Source organism: Taudactylus pleione, unplaced genomic scaffold (genome assembly GCF_031769625.1).
Source record: "Taudactylus pleione unplaced genomic scaffold, aTauple2 ptg000005l, whole genome shotgun sequence".
In the NCBI taxonomy this organism is placed as follows: Eukaryota; Metazoa; Chordata; class Amphibia; order Anura; family Myobatrachidae; genus Taudactylus; species Taudactylus pleione.
Genome location: NW_028284408.1, coordinates 4,314,910 through 4,332,836, shown reverse-complemented (window position 1 = coordinate 4,332,836; position 17,927 = coordinate 4,314,910). Strand labels below are relative to the sequence as shown.

Sequence of the window (17,927 nt, the reverse complement as noted above, 5' to 3'; positions counted from 1 at the left end):
AGGGGGTGTAGTCCAAGCCCCATCCCCCTTTGCACACCTTAACTTAGTCAGCTCGAGATTCCCTCTGTACTACTGCCAGATATAAGCCTCCAAGCTAGCAGCATGGTGACACCTCCATCACTCCATCGTTGCCCCTGATGTCTTTGAGGGTTCTGCTCAGGGCCTCAAAACCCCCCTTGTGTGTCATGGTACTCTCGTCACAGACAATCTTACAATACAGTGTATAGTTCTTAGCAGTGGCGACTCCAAAGGTGGGGCTGCATTGCAGTCCAATATTCAAAAAGGAGGAGCCATACCAACTGTCACCCCAAATGCTGCCAAGCATCACTGGCAGTTGGTGTGGCTCCCTTATTTGAATATTGGACTGTGCTGCAGCCACACCTATGAAGCCGCCACTCAACCCAGACAATGAGCTTAACATTTTACCACTTTTCACTCCATTACGGGGTCAAATTTCGAAAAATCCTTGCTTAGTGGGTGCTATATGCTCCCCAATTTTCATGTTTCTGGGTCCAGGAGTTTGGGCTGGTCACTGATGAGTCAGGACATTTGTTTTTATATATTTACATAATTAGGGATCGATTCAATTGGCCATGGGTTTCCACAGCGACCACATGGGTTCTGTTTCCTTGATATATTTTAGCGAATTACCTTTATTTTGTGTAAAACATAAAAGGTGGTTTTAGCAAGTTAAAATTCAAAGTAGCGTATGATCCTTTATTTATATTAATATTTTCAACAAAGTCTGGGGTATCCAACAAAACAAAAAAGTTTGAGAATCGCTATGCTAATGATACCGTGTAGTAAAAAATGGTATTGTTTGCTAACATGCTAAGTTTACCACAAATGAAATAAAATTTAGCCATGAAACGCACTACAGTGCTTGTGATATAAGAAAGGATATTCCATTTCAGATCGGACATCATCAAGACGGTGAGAAAACTCGATCATGTCTTCCTCCTTGTGTTCATCAAACACTCTCAGCTGGATATCCAAAGCATCATTCCGTATATGCTTCAATTGCTACATGAAAGGGGGGAAAAATAAATTTCACATGTGGCTGCAAATACACTTGCAAAATGTTTAAATAAAAGACAGCATAACCCCAAACACAGCTCTAATCAATAAATAACTTTATTCTCACAGATGATCTAGTGTGACCTACTCAAAGACTACATACGCTGCCATGGAGTTTTGTAAAAGTTGCAGTATTGTTTTAAGCATGCTTAACATGAAAGGCAATGTAAGATTTTAAACTATCCATGAATAAAAAGACAGTAAGAAACATTATGTTAAGCCAATGTTTAAATTAAGAGTAACTGAAATATATGCACATACAATATAAAAGCCTTTGTGGTTGGCAAGCTATATATTTACGACTATCACTGGGGTTTTTGGAGCACATCTCATCTATTCAAACAAGATTATATTATTCCAAAAATAGAAGTTTATGAAACACGTTCTCCACTCAGGTGTCTGAAAATTTAAATATTAATGTAAAAACAGTGACTACAGGGCACTTACTGGCAATATCTCTTTCAATCCACAGCGCATAAATTCATTTCTGATGTGAAGCCTGAAGTCCAGATCATCAGGCGATGTTACCAGTGCATTGATAAGCTGCATACAAGCCACCTACATCAGACAACATTAAAATATCTTACTTCCAACTTTCATTATATTTCAATAGTAAAATGGTAATTATTGGGGGAGAGAGGGAGAGAAACCTTAGCTTCTAGCTCACACAGTTATATATAAACAGGCATATATCTGGATATATTATCATTTAACGAAAATACCTGTTATAGAATAAAACAAAATACTAAATAATACATTAAAGACAAGTACTGTAACTGAGAAATAATATAGTTATATTTACATGAAAAGCGCACCAGATAACAGTAACTACATACATTATTACTACCACTAAATGTAAAAATATACACATTCTAAACCACCTGCATACCCAAATGTAAATAAGGGCGACAGGGGGCCAGGATCACACTGAGCGGCGCGCCCACCAGGGATTTCAGAATTCATAGAACCAATACTGTGTAAAATTAAATCAGTCTGTGGAAAGTGCTAAATACTTTATCTGCTGCCAGATATTCCAGCAACATAATACCCTGCAATGTGCCGAAGAATCTTTAAGCAGTACTGAAGTTAAAAAAAATCACCCTTTTGCACTGTAGCTATCTCTATGTATTTTTCATGTGTTTTCTTAAGACCTTCCTGTCAAAGCTTTTCAACAGAATCACTCCTCTCACTGTAATGAATTGCACTATAAAGGAAATGCAAGGGAAGAAAAGCAAAATAGTAGAAAACTGGCGCTGCTGGCAACCAGACGGAAATAATTCCCACAGGTATTATAGCTCTACAGTTGTCACCTTGAAAGCCAACAGCAATCTTCACTCTCCGCTGTTAGCTTAGAGTCATGTTTTTCAAAACGCCAAGAACTGCCTGAACTATCCAATTTATGGCTGCGGCATCTAACATTTTGGCTACATATAGGTAAAGATTAAATCTGACATTATTGATTATCCTATTTCCAAATGGCTTTAAACAATTTCTATGGAGTATAGATGAATGTTGGACCGGCACTTTTCATGCTATTTGTATCTGTATTACAATGTTTACTGAAAATTAATACAGTTATTACAACTCAAATTCCCCACAGCCTTGTTGTCCGTTCTAAAGCATTCCAGGGAGACACATTTAAGAATACAAATCTTCACAAATAATCCACAATATGTGTAGCATCATTAGCACATACACTATTGTACAGAAAATCAGCTGCTTCAATCTCTGCCTTATTCATTCAGCTATATTGCATTGGGAAAAAAGTATAGAGATATTAGGTGCTGTACAGGAATCCAGTGGAACAAATTCAATATGAACAATACATCCTGAGCCAATCAAGAGTTTGTTAAAGACTGGAAGGAAGATAAACTCCAAAGAGCTACATAAGAAAGAAGGCACACAGTAAGCAGACTTGCTTGTAACTGCTTGTACATGTAGAGGTGGGTCAGGGGAGGGCCGAGTACAGGAAGGGTGTGGTTCCATATTTGTGGACAAATGCAAACTGCACGGAGACAAACATACTTTTGTCAATATCCGTATCAATTGCAGATGCTTGAGTGCTGGTCGACTGTTGCCAGCACTAATAAGCCACTTCTGAGTGGCTGATTGTGAATTTTCCTCTAAAGAAGATATGGGCAGTTGTCATGGAGTATGTGTATATTGAAAAAGGGGGTTGGAGGGGGTGGGGTGGGGGAAGGTGGAGGAGACAGGGATGAGGGAGATGGGGAGAATTTGAGAGACAGCAATGATAGAGGGGGAGTGAGTGGGACAGGGAAAGTGGCATACAGACAGGTGTTTGTTTGTATAGGGCAGGGGGGGAATGGTAGTAGCTGGTGACACCCCCCCCCTTGTAGCGTAAACCACCACATGCACACCCTCTGTACCCCCAAAAGTATAAACCCCCACACACAGAGCGAGAGAGATGGAGATGTGAGAATGAGAAATGAAAGAGGCGGTGACATGACAGAGATAGAGGGAGGACATGTGGCTGGAGAGATATAGTGGGTGGCCTGAGGCTTTGGAGAGACACGGAGGTAGCATGAGGCTTTGGAGAGACACGGAGGTAGCATGAGGCTTTGGAGAGACACGGAGGTAGCATGAGGCTTTGGAGAGACACGGAGGTAGCATGAGGCTTTGGAGAGACACGGAGGTAGCATGAGGCTTTGGAGAGACACGGAGGTAGCATGAGGCTTTGGAGAGACACTGAGGTAGCATGAGGCTTTGGACAGACACGGAGGTAGCATGAGGCTTTGGAGAGACACGGAGGTAGCATGAGGCTTTGGAGAAAAACATGGTAGAGGGCATGAGGTTGGAGAGACTAAGGGGGACTGGGCTTTAGAGAACAATGAGGGATGTGGCTCAAGAGACAGAGGGAATGAGTTTGTTAATATAAACATGTGGCCGGGTGTACCAAGTCCATGTGCATATACTGAAATGTGCTATGATATGGAGCATCACACAGGTTTTTTTTTGTATTCAAAATAGGTCTTGCTGATATTCTTAATTATGTTACATTTGCAGCTCTAAAATATGAGAAAAAATGTTTATTGAAAAATAATGGTACAGATATATTTAGAAGATAGGAAGAATTTTTAAAATGTTTATTTTCCTGTAAAAAATAAATAAATAAAAGGTCACAATCAGTATCTAAAACAGCATAAGTGCTTCCGGCTTAATACACAAAATGGCTCTAACCATGCTGTCTTATTATTAAAAGAGGAAAAGGATTTTTTATGGCTCTAGGGTGCTTAATCACCAACAGTATCTCATAATCAACTTTTAGAGTTAATTAGCAATTACAATACTATACCCATTGTTCTTGGTGCTAGAGAGAAATGTTTAAATGACAGAATGATTTATTAAAACCTTAATAAAAAAACGGAGATTCTTGAAACTAACAGTGTAATGTGAAATGCATGATAACTGTGTTTTATAATTAAGTATGTGGCTACAAATGTAGTGCTGGTTGTAACACATCCATTAACGGTGTGCTTATCACATTAGACTGGACTTGTCAGTGAGAAGTTGACAAAAATGCATACAATAGATATGCCAGATGTAGCCAAAAATAAACATGCCTAAACAATGCCAGGACAACGATGATACTAAGCCCATTTACAGAACTCCAACTGAAATAGTACTACATAATCTATTTTTGGGATAACCCACATCATGCAGCAAGACATTAGTGTAGTCCAATTCTAAACCATGTCCTCTAGAAAACAATGCATTTAAAGTTAGGCTGGCATTCCTATTGAGAAGTTATTATAGATGGGAACACTAAAAAACAAATTAGTGATTATCACTACCCAATTTATCAAGGAAACTAGGATACCTAGTGGAACAATCATGCACTACACAGATGCAAAACATTTATGTATGCAATAGTAATATTATATATAGTAATTTTAATCTAAAGTACTTGTATACACATATAGAACTAATAGGTGTGTATGTTCTTATTGTGTAGGTCAAGATAATATATGACAGTAATGCCTACTTTTGAAAAAGCTTTTCAGAGATTGTGAACGCAACACCTATGAGGTCAAGTGGATGTGCACCGATACATCTAAAGCCGTGTACACACTTGCCGATATTTTGAACGACTGAATGATAATGATATCGTTCAATATATAGGCAAGTGTGTAATGCGAAAAATGACGAGGTAGATGCCCTCCCTCTGGTCGTTTACAATAACCCCAGTTGGCTGTACATGCAGCCCAATCTGGGATACCGTGAACGATGCCATGCTGCAGAATGTATACACTTGCCGATGCCAGCAGACCAGATTCGTCGAAGGAACGCTGTGCTGGTTGGGCTCACAATGAATGTCTCCCTACAATACTGTTACCAGCACTGGCTGGTAATCCCTAATGCTGGTTCCAAGCTCTTAGTTCACCCAATTTTCAAAACTGATAGCCTAGGCTGAAGAAGTAGTCACACTTTGGGAGGGGACATAGAAATCAGAAAGAAACAAAAACAAACAAAGAAGAATATTAAACTATAGAATTGCTGTATTTTTCTGGTGGGTATGTGGCAGGTTTGAACTGGGATCAGCCATTTCTAAACTGACGGTTTAGATGGACGGTGGATGGACGGTGGATTAAGTTTAGAAGGTCAAAAGACCTTTTAGTTAATTTACTAGTTTTGAGCCGAAACCCTCTGACGATCCACGGCAGATCCCAGGGGGTTGAGAGTGCTAGCAAAGCAGCAGCTTAGAAAATTTTGACCTCAAATTTAAAAATGTGCCCGTGGCTTTCCTTTTAATAACCAAAACCTTCATGGGGTTAAAAATGCATCTGGAAAGAAAAACAAAAGGGAGGATAGTTAAATTACTGTATATGAGGAAGCTGCTGCTGGAGAAACACAGTGTATCTCTTTCACTTCCAAGGACTGTGGTTTGTGATAGCTCTTGATGGATCAAGAGAAGCACTATCTCTGGCAAACACAGCCAGTTTGATGGAGAAAGGGCATTTCTCCATATAATAGAGAGAGCCCATGGAAATACTGTAGTTCAGCTCAGGTAACTGGAAATGTATTGTGACATTTAGCAATAAGTAACACTGTGATTATTGTAAAACCAGAGACTAAAAAATAAAAAAACAATTGCCTATCCAAGTGTCGAAACCAGATAATTGGGTAAGACAGAATCTGTTTGCAATCTAGAAAACCTGAAAGACGTCATCTTGCGAATGGCAGCAAGACTCCATTTTAGAAACAGAAAGCTTACACAGCGCCATCTTGCCAAAAATACATAATACCAACACACAGCACCATATTGCTAAAAAAGTCGCAATTTAGCTATTCAGCACGCAAAGTTGCTAAAAAGTAACACGAACAGCTTTTTAATAATCTTCCCCAACACATACCGACAGTTTTCAGCACACATAAAAATGACTTCCCAACATGATAAAATCTCACAGCACTATTTTGTAAAAAAAATAGATAGTCAGCCTTCCCACAAACGCATGCAGACAGTGTTTAACACATAAACACTAACTTATTAGCATTTGGAATCCTATACAAAGCCCATCCTGGAGAAAATCCCTATACCATAACATGACACAATATACCGTGGTGCTATGAGCATTTTTACATAAGAATATATGAGCTGTGGCAATTGTAATGTAGCCTAGCTATGGAGCTACACAATTGAGCCCATCCCCACAACCAAAACAAGCAGAATAAAGAGTGGGGCTCCGACTGCACTGCTGGGAGCCTCCACCCTGTATGAGAACTAAATTCACTGTATAAACACATTTTGCAATTGCAGTTTAAAAACATCAGAAAAATCCATGTGTGCTTGTGTGTGTGTGTGTGTGTGTGTGTGTGTGTGTGTGTGTGTGTGTGTGTGTGTGTGTGTGTGTGTGTGTGTGTGTGTGTGTGTGTGTATATATATATATATATATATATGCACATACATACATATATATATATATATATATATATATCCAAAGTCCAGCACTCACATCAACTAAAGTCCATACCCATCAAAGGGGTGCACATCAGCTGTATTACCGTACTCCCAGGTTCTCCAGCAATTCATATGTTGTAAAGGATGGCACTCACCAGTAATTTGCAGTATTTAATATTCAAATATAACGGATACCAGGTACATGATCTGTTTGTTGGGGACCTGTACCTGATATCCGTTATATTTGAGGCATGACTGCTTGAGAAAGGTCCGTGTGGTGGACCAAAACGTCGCTTTGTATGTAAGCCCTCTCTCTTGAATATTAAATACTGCAAATTACTGGTGAGTGCCATCCTTTACAACACACAAATATATATATATATATATATATATATATGTGTGTGCATGTGGCCCATCATGCATGGACTTACGTGTATAATATCACGCACAGACTTATATTTGAAAAGTAGCAAAATTCCCTGCAACTCATACACAATGTTACACAGAACAGTGTCAGCTTTTTAGTGATCCTTCCCAAAATCATACTGGCATGGCCACACACACACATAGATGCCCTTCCAGCTTAGTGCTGCTCGCTGAGTGCCCCACCGACCCTCAGACGCACAACGCAATTCAGTGCTGTTTTCCCCGCATACATACATTTAAAAGCAATGGTCCCGTAACGCAAAAAGGATAATTATTACTTGGTTTAAATGCAATGTCAGTATATAAAGAAATGAATATTTCTGTAACTATGGCTTAGTAAATGACAATTGGACTGTGTTTGGTGCCGTACTGATCTACTCTGTTTCAACAGCGTTCCAGTGGCATCGGTGAGAAGATCAGAACATGCAGCTATGAAATATGAATGTTAGAGAGAATAACTTCTTGAAATGTTGTATGCCATAGTTTAGACTAGATTTATTATGCAGCGGGAAAGTGGACACAATCAGGTTGTTGGAGGCTGACCTATGAATTGTACCGTAACGGAAGAAGCAAGAAGAGGAACCGATGAGAACCTGCCAACGTATTCTATTGTATTGCTTATCCCAGTACGGGTATATATGTAAGTGCTCTGAAACAAGATGCCAGTCTGCAGTGTTCCTGTTTATGCTGTCGGCGGAGGTCTCAATCTTGATGCCGGTATCTGGTCCCAGAGCGCACGCGTATGTATACTGTACTTGGGGTCTGTATAATTTCCTTTTGCGCCTAAATTGTGTCTCTCTCTCGCTGTGTGTGTCTCTCTCTCTGTCTGTCTGTGTCTCTCATTGTATCAACTGTACCTTGTGACTTTATGATTTATTTGCGCTTATTGTACACAGATCATGGCGTGTAACTAACTGTACTTTTACTTGAATAATACTTGTGCTTTGGAACCACAGATTCCATGTCTGTCTTTATTTACTGTATGACTGCGTACGCAAATTAGCGTCATCCTTAGAGGTTTATAGGAAGGGTTTTAGAAGGTACAGACAGGGGTATATAGAGGTTCATTTTAATATCATCACAAGCTATGTTTTTTTTAAATGCCCCACTTTGTCCATTTTGTTTCTGCTAAAGTAAATTAAACTCAAACACCTGCTCCCTACACGACCAGGCTTTTTATATTAAACCCAACACTATCTATATTGCAAAGTATCATCCTACCTCCAACTATAGTGTTCAACATCACTAACTGTGTCAAAGCTACTATTCCACATGTCCACTGACAAAGTCATCAGTGATCCAGTCTCCATACCTGTCCTGTCATTTCTACATTATGGTAGATTTGTAACGTGACGGTGTCAGCAGCATCGGGTAATAGTAGAACTCTCGCACGCCACTCTACTAATCTACAAATCCATACAAAAGTCCCCATTCCTTTCATAACCCAATTTCAAACTCACCACCTTCATCCACAAACTGGGCTGTGGGATTGGAGATGTAGAAATGTACTGATACCATCTTCCAAATAAAAACAAAATATTATATAAATACAGATGTGTTCTTAGCTTTGCTTTCAGAGCAACATATTCAACAGAGTGGCACAAGACGGTGTGCTCTATTAATGACACCACCACACACTAAGATTTCATGATTGTATGTTGTCGCTGCCGCCACTAAGTGCTCTATAAAGATATGTCCACTTGCATCTTTGACGATTGTGTGGCAAATCACGCCACATATTTTATGAGTCGCAAGCCCGAGGAATGGGTGTGCGTGCTGCGTTCACACCTGCGACACATAGGATTGCATGGTGTGCACACGGCATGGTGTACCGTGTGCACGTAGCCACAGCAAATCACACGGTGTGATGTGTATGCTTGGCAAATCGCATAGAGCGGTGTGTGCGCACGTTTGCAGTGTGAGTGACAAGGATGCAAGAGGACACATCTGTACTTAACATAACACTTTCAATTGAGAAAATTCACACAGTAGCAAAAAAAATAAAAAAATTAGAGTTATGGAAAAACTTACCTTTGTTAACTCTTTCTTCAAAGTCCATAGGATCCACATGGAGACCTTGGGGTGTGGTTGAGGACTGGGCACCACGCAGTTAAAGCTTTCAGCTCCCAGGATGCATCGGTCCCGCCCCTGAGGCACCTCAGTTTGTGATAAACCAAAGGCTGGAGGAGGAGGAGAAGAGAGAAGAAACACTGGTACACACAAGAATCCTACTCTCACATAGAAGGAGACGGGAAACCGGTGACCAGAAACATAGCCCACGTAAAGTCAGGTGAGTCAAAGTGGATGCCCTGTGGACCCTATGGAATTCAAAGAAAGAGTGAACAAAAGGTAAGTTTTCCCATAACTCATTTTCTTCCATAGGGAGACCTTGGGGATGTCCCAAAGCAGTTAATCAAGGGTGGGGATCCTCCTTAGCTGAAAGGAGAATCTGGCGTCCAAATGAAGCATCCCAAGAGTTAAATGTATCAAAGGCATAGAACCTCAGAAAGTTATGGACAGAGGACCATGTGGCCGCCTTACAAAGCTGTTCAGCGGAGGCACCACGGCGAGCTCCCCACAAGGGACCCACAGAGCCAGTAGAATAAGCTGTAACAGTAGCCGGTACATGAAGCCCTGACTGCGTGTAAGCCTGTGAGATAGTCATGCGAAGCCATCTAGCCAATGTCTGTTTGTTGGGTGGCCATCCCTTCTTTTGAAGTCCATAGAGCACAAATAAGGAGTCTGCTTTCCGAAGAGAACTAGTACGGTCCGTGTAGACCCTGAGGGCACGGACCACATCAAAGAAGGCCTCACCTGCCAATAGGTCTGGTGATTGAAAGGCCGGGACAACAATTTTCTCACTGTGGAAATGAGTAACAACTTTTGGAAGGAAACCAGGCGAGTCCGAAGCACAGCCCTGTCCTGAAGGAATATCAGAAATGGGGAGCAACAGCAGAGCTCCCCTAAATCTGACACCCTTCTGGCAGATGCCATAGCCAGAAAAAAGAGACTTCGCCGTGAGCTACTTTAGATCCATAGATTCCAGGGGTTCAAACGGAGGACCCTGAAGGGCACGGAGAACTACTGACAAATCCCATGGAGCTACTGGAGGGACAAAAGGAGGTTGTATACAGAGGACACCCTGTGGGAAGGTGTGGACATCCGGTAGTGGAGCAAGTCTACACTGAAGCCAAATGGATAGAGCAGAGACATGCACTTTCAGCAAGGCAAGGCGGAGTCAAAGGTCCAATCCAGCTTGAAGGAAAGCTAGGACTCTGTAAATCCTAAACCGTAGATTCTGGTACGAAATCTTTGGAAATATTTATGCCACACTCTGTGGTAGATATGCGCAGAGGTTGGTTTACGCGGGCTGAGCACAGTCTGGACCACAGAGCTGGAGAATTCTTTGGACCTCAGGAGTGATTCTCAAGAGCCACGCTGTCAAAGACAAACGACCCAGGTCCGGGTAAAGGCAAGGACCCTGAGACAACAGGTTCGGATGTTGAGGCAGCAGAAAAGGAGTGTTGATGGAGAAACTCCGAATAACTGAGTACCAATGATGTCTGGGACAAGCTGGAGCCACCAGCAGGACTGTGCCTCCAACTTGTTTGAAGTTCCGAAGAACTCGAGGAAGAAGGGATATTGAGGGAATAGGTACACAAACTGAAAGATCCACTTCACTGACAATGCATCTACGAAGGTTGCCTCGGCATCCCTTGTTCTGGACCCGTACACCGGCAGTTTGTGATTGTGTCGGGAGGCCATGAGGTCCACCTATGGTAGGCCCCCATCTGTTCACTAGGAGTTGAAAAACATCTGGGTGAAGACACCATTCCCCGGTATGCAAGTCGTGACGGCTGAAGAAGTCTGCTTCCCAATTCAGAACTCCCACTATGAACATAGCAGAGATGGCCGGTAGGTGACCCTTGGCCCATGTCAGAATGCTTGACACCTCTGTCATAGCTACACGACTTTGAGTGCCTCCTTGATGGTTGATGTAAGCCACTGTTGTGGCATTGTCAAACTGTACCTGTACAGGTTTTCCTTGAAGTATGTCCTGGGCCAGTATGAGGGTCCTGTAGACAGCTCAGTTCCAATATGTTGATCGGCAGGGTTGATTTGACCGATGTCCACCGTCCCTAGAAGGAGTGTTAACCGGTCACTGCTCCCCAGCCCCTGAGATTGGTGTCTGTTGTTAGGAGTACCCAGTCCGGGATCCAAAAGGGGCGACCCTTGGTTAGAAGAGATGTCTGCAGCCACCAAAATAGGGACAGGCGACCCTCTGGAGAGAGCACCATTGTCTGAACCCTGATCCAATGGGGCAACCCGTTCCACCTGGAGAGGATTAGCCTTTGCAGAGGCCTAGAGTGGAACTGAGCATACTCAACCATGACAAAGGTGGATACCATGGATCCCATAACCTGCATTGCTTAGTGGACTGACACTCTGCGACAGTTAAGGAATCTGCACATTCGTATTTGAAGTGTGGAGATCTTGTCTGATGTCAGAAAGATTCTCTGATCCTGAGAATCCAGTGGGCGCCCAGATAAACCATTATTTGTGAGGGATTCAGGGAGGACTTTTTCCAGTTGATTAACCATCCGTGCTTTTGAAGGAAAGTGATGGTTAACTGCAGATAGCGTTGCAGCATCTCTGGGGATCTTGCTAAGAGCAGGAGGCCGTCCAGATATGGTAGCAGTCAGACACCCTGACCATACAGGTGAGGCGCCATGATAGCCATAATTTTGGTAAATACCTGTGGAGCTGTGGATAGTCCAAAGGGCAGAGCGTGAAATTGGAAGTGTTGCTGTAGTATAGCAAACCGGAGAAATCGCTGATGAGAGGGCGCTATAGGTACATGTAGGTAAGCGTCCTGAATATCCAGAGATACCATAAAGTTCCCAGGCTCCATAACTAGGATGATAGAGCGTAGGGTCTCCATCCTGAACCTGGATACCCGGAGGAATTTTTACAGGGACTTGAGGTTGAGGATAGGCAGATGAGACCCATTCAGCTTCTGAACCAGAAATAGAGTAGAATAATAACTGGTCTCGCACTGAGATAGCAGGACTGGCACAATTACCCCTGATTGCAGCAAGGACTGTATAGCTTTGTGGATTTGCAGGGCCTTGTTTGGGTCTAAAAGAGTACATGTGTAGAAAAATTGTTGGTGTGGCTGTCTTAGAAATGAGAGGTTATACCCATGAGAGACCACTTCTCTTACCCAAGCGTCCATGGTGGTTTGAAACCAGCACTGGGCAAACTATAGAAGTCAGCCTCCTCCTACTCTGGGGTACCCCAGGGGGAGGCCCGTCTCGTCAAGCTGAGGGCTTGTCGTTGGATTTTGAAGCAGAGCGTCTGGTAGTCCAGGCCTGCTTGGTCCTGGGCTTGGCAGCCCTAGTGGAAGTCGACTGCCTAGGAAAGGACTGACTTTTAGGATTACCTTGAGGACGAAAGGACCTAAAAGATGTAGACCAAGGCTTTGTAGTAGTAGACGCTGAAGGCAGATAAGCAGTTTTTTATGCTGCCAACGTGGTTACAATCTTCTCAAAGTCTGGGGCAAACAAGATTTCCCGGTTGTAGAGTAATATTTCTAAACCCTTCTTAGAACCCACACGGGCCATCCATGAGCGTAGCCACAGGATACGGCAGGAAGACACTGCCGTGGCTGAGACTCTAGACGTTAGGATACTGACATCCAATGTCACTTCTGCCAATATAGAAAGCTGCATCTCGTATGTGAGCTATGAAAAACATCTGATCCCTAGATGTGTCTGAGGGAAAAGAGTCTTCAAGTGCTTCAGCCCAGCTCTCTATTGCTTTAGCCACCCATACAATAGCCATGGTCGGACGAGCAACAGCCCATCAAAGACTACATCGATTTAAGGCTAAAATAAAAAATCATGCAGTCCTCCATTGTTATTTGTCATGTAAGTCATAGATCACTGCATTAAATGTATAACATGATTTAGCCGCATTGTTAGTCTTGTGTGCCATACATCAGCACCGCAATTCCCTGCGCCCATCTAATCTACCTATCAAAAAAAAAAAACGTTGATCCGCGAACACTGATGATCAGTGATTTAATCCTGACTTGCCAATCCAGACCATTTTCAGGTTGGAATCGGGGAATCGAGATTGTCCTACATGTTGGATTTCTTCAATTCCCCGCAGAACAGGGAATTGGGACAATTCATTGCAGATGTATGGGCACCATTACAGATCAACGGCAATGTTGAGCAGTCTAAATGTTCTTTGCTATTTTGAGTGAAGTCTGCTACTTTTTGCTTCTTTAAGCTATTTTCTTTGAATTCGCAATTTAAACAGGAAACTTTTAAGAGAACTCACACATTACGAACAGATGATAACATGTCGTCCAATGTATCAATCACTATGGCATGAGAAAGAGGGGTCTTTGGCGAGATTATAGCAAAGCAAGGAAACATCTGTATCAGTAATCTAATAAATGCACGTACAGGGGTCTCATCATCATTCCCTATTGCCCAGTCTCTGAACACACGATCTTGATCATTATCATGCAGAAAATAAATGCTAAATGGCAGGAGAAGGGCAAAAACAAATAGGCCATCAGTTTCCTGTTCTGAAATCTATAAAGTTTTCTTCAAAACAGGGAAAAAAAAGCAGCTGAATTCTTGCATAGTGACATATGGGGTCTATTTACTAAGCTTTGTTAGGAGATACGGTGATAAGGTAACAGCCAATCAGCTCCTAACTGCCATTTTTCAAACACAGCCTGTGACATGGCAGGGGAAGGGGGTGGGCATACGCGGTTGACACTCACACACTGTGTATACATAGTGAGTGCTGACCTCATGACCGCTTACCCAGCCGAGACTGAGAACTAATAATGTTACAGGTGATGATTTAGCAGCATATACTGTATATTATTTGGTTTTAAATGTATATGTTATGGGACATATTGCGTAATTTTGGTCACAGAAAAAATCTACATACACTGCCACCAATTTTGAATTGCTGTGGCCCCGATATACATGGTATTCAGTTTAAAGAAAAATTAGTCAGAATGTACTGGCCCTGCCCTCTCCCTGCCGCTCATCACCTTTCTGGTCTGCACTATTCTCCACTTCCTGACAACACTGGTCATTAACATAAACCAGGCAGCTTTATGTGACTGGGAACACTGTCACATGCTCACAACAAGCACTGTGGAGGAGCCCCTTCTGGGTGATGCAGGCTATCCTCAGCAAAAATGAATGAGCTCCTCAGGAAAATTTGTGCCAGTGTGAACAACAGGCAGGAAGGGACTCCAGACAGTAAAGCATCCTGAGACCATTTATATGTGGGGTTGTTTCTCAGGCAAGGGTGTGAGCTCACTCACAATTTTGCCTAAGAACACAGCCATGAATAAAGAATGGTACCAAAACATCCTCTAAAAGCTACTTCTCCCAACCATCCAAGAAGAGTTTGGTGACTAACAATGCCTTTTCCAGCATGATGGAGCACCTTGCCATGAGGCAAAAGTGATAACTAAGTGGTTCGGGGAACAAAACATCAAAATTTTGGGTCCATGGCCAGGAAACTCCCCAGACCTTAATCCCATTGAGAACTTGTGGTCAAGAGGCGGGTGGACAAATAAAAAAAACCCTCAAATTCTGACAAACTCCAAACATTGATTAGGCAAGAATGGGCGTCCATCAGTCAGTATGTGGCCCAGAAGTTGACTGACAGCATGCCAGGGCGAATTCCAGAGGTCTTGAAAAAGAAGGGTCAACACTGCAAATATTGACTCTCTGCATAAACATAATGTAATTGTCAATAAAAGCCTTTGACACTTGTGAAATGCTTGTAATTTTACTTCAGTATACCAGAGTAACATCTGACTAAAAGGTCTGAAAGCACAAGCAGCAAACTTTGTGAAAACCAATACTTGTGTCATTCTCAAAACTTTTGGCCATGGCTGTACATTTATTAAAAGCATAATTTGTTACATACATACTTCGATTGTGCCATGGCACTAAAGGTTTGTTGATTTGGGTTAGGGCCAGTAGGGGTATATGTAAGGGCTGGAGAGTGAATGAAACTGGATGGCTAATTAATGCCATTACTCATGCTTACTCGATATACAGATGTCTCCACATACAGTACATCTAGCCTCCTTGTGCGGTAGCGCCAAGTGTCTTTGCATGCAACTTTTTCCTTTAAAATGTGTCTTATTAGCAAAGTGATGCGAATAGGAAGCACAAACAGCCTCTGCCGATTATAATGATACAGTATGCAGCATGTCTATATCCTGTGTGCAACTGCGGCTATAACTGCAAGCGAAATGCTACGTTCCAGTGTCAAAGCCACATTTTAAGGGAAAAATTAAAAGACGCTCGGCTCATGAGTTGTGTAATGCGATGGTTACAGTATAGAATTGTTGCGATGCGATGGCTGGATCGCATGATTTGATGTCAGAAGCCCGGCAACCATTTGATGACGGACTTCCGATGTCCATCCCTACTGGCAATGTGCTGTTAACAGTTCCTGGTTTAAATAGGTTAGAACTGATAGGCTGGCTGAATCATGTGACCATAGTTGCTGGAGACTGGTTTGTCAGGGAAGATAATGTGATAATATGAGATATGGTAAGAACTTACCCTTGTTATCTCTATTTCTACGAAGTCCATAGGGTTCCAAAGGATACCTTGGGGTATAGGTGTGACGTCAGTCATCGGGCACCATAGAGTTAAGCTTTCAGCCTCCCAGGATGCACTAGGGTCCCCCTCCTATACCCCGCCCCCGAGCCAAGGCACCTCAGTTAGTTACCAAGCCATAGGCCGGAGGAGGAGAAGGAAGAGAGAGAAAAAAAGATCTGGACACACACAAGTATCACATTCTCACCAGAGGGAGACGGAAAAACCGGTGACCAGAGCAAAGCCCATCTGCAGCACAGGTGCGACAGGGCGGGAGTCCCGTGGAACCCTATGGACTTCGTAGAAATAGAGATAACAAGGGTAAGTTCTTACCATATCTCATATTTTCTACTTCAGGGTCCATAGGGTATCCACAGAATACCTTGGGGATGTCCCAAAGCAGTATCCTTTAAGGGTGGGGACGCTCCTGTGCAGAAAGGAGAATTCGCCACCCGAAGGAATCATCCTGAGAGGCGAAGGTGTCAAACCTGTAACACCTCACGAAGGTATGGACAGAGGACCACGTAGCAGCCTTGCAGATCTGGACTGCAGAGGCACCACGTCGAGCTGCCCACGAAGGACCCACAGACCTAGTGGAATGAGCCTTCACAGAAGGAGGAACCGGCAGGCCTTCATGAAGATAAGCTTCAGAAATAGCCATACGGATCCAGGCTGCCAAAGTTTGCTTTGAAGCAGGCCAACCCTTTTTACGGAAGCCATAGAGGACAAACAAGGCGTCCGACTTCCTAAACGAAGAAGTGCGGTCAACATAAGTCCTTAAGGCCCGCACGACATCCAAAGAGGCCTCACCCACTGACAGACCAGGTGAGTTAAAGGCCGGAACAACGATTTCCTCATTAACATGAAACTGGGAAACAACATTGGGAAGAAACTCGGGCGGAGCACTGCCCTGTTCCCATGAAAAACCAAGAAGGGGGGTTTACAAGAAAGAGCCCCTAAATCAGAAACACGTCTGGCCGAAGCAATAGCCAGAAGGAAAACAGTCTTAGCTGTTAGCCATTTAAGATCCACTGAGCCCAGTGGTTCAAACGGCGGTCCCTGGAGAGCCCTCAGGACCACAGTCAAATCCCAAGGCGCCACAGGTGGAACAAAGGGCGGCTGAATGCGGAGAACACCTTGCATAAAGGTGCGCACATCCGGGATTGTAGCAACCAGACAGACAGGGCCGAAACCTGTACCTTCAAAGCAGCAAGGCGAAGCCCATGATCTAGTCCCGCTTGTAGGAAGGCGAGTATCCGAGACAGACGAAATTCCCGCGGTGCATAACCTCTCTGTCGACACCACTGGAAGAACGTATGCCACACGCAATGGTATATCCTCGCGGAAGACGGCTTCCGAGCTCGTAACATGGTACGCACCACCGAGCTGGAAAACCCCCTGGACCTCAGCATGGCTGTCTCAACAGCCACGCCGTCAAAGACAGCCGAGTCAGGTCCGGGTGGACAAGGACCCTGAGACAGAAGGTCCGGTCGTAGCGGCAACCGCAGAGGACTGTCCACGACAGACCCTGAAGGTCTGAGAACCAGTGCCGTCTGGGCCACGCGGGAGCTATCAACAGGAGCGTCTTTCCTTCCTGTTTAAATTTCCGGATTACCCGTGGAAGAAGGGAGACCGGAGGGAACAGGTATGCGAACCGGAACGTCCACCGGACGGACAGAGCATCCACCAGAGACGCCCCTTAGTCTCTTGTGCGAGACCCGTACACCGTCAACTTGTTGTTGTGCCGGGACGCCATGAGGTCGATCTCTGGAAGACCCCACCTGTCCACCAGCAGTTGAAAAACGTCCGGGTGCAGGGACCATTCCCCCGGATGAACGTCCTGGCGACTG

At 43.5% G+C, this 17,927-nt stretch overlaps 1 protein-coding gene across 6 annotated transcripts in view; it reads right to left on the bottom strand.

The window, feature by feature from the left end:
* The window catches only part of DIAPH3 (diaphanous related formin 3), a 786,386-nt gene that overhangs the window by 431,907 nt on the left and 336,552 nt on the right, over positions 1-17,927 (bottom strand). For all 6 annotated transcript variants that reach the window (XM_088481432.1, XM_088481491.1, XM_088481243.1 and 3 more), the window contains 2 exons: positions 1,525-1,635; positions 905-1,023 (listed from right to left, as the gene is read on the bottom strand). In XM_088481432.1, the coding sequence (XP_088337558.1) occupies positions 905-1,023; positions 1,525-1,635 (230 nt within the window). The remainder of the gene's footprint in view (positions 1-904; positions 1,024-1,524; positions 1,636-17,927) is intronic.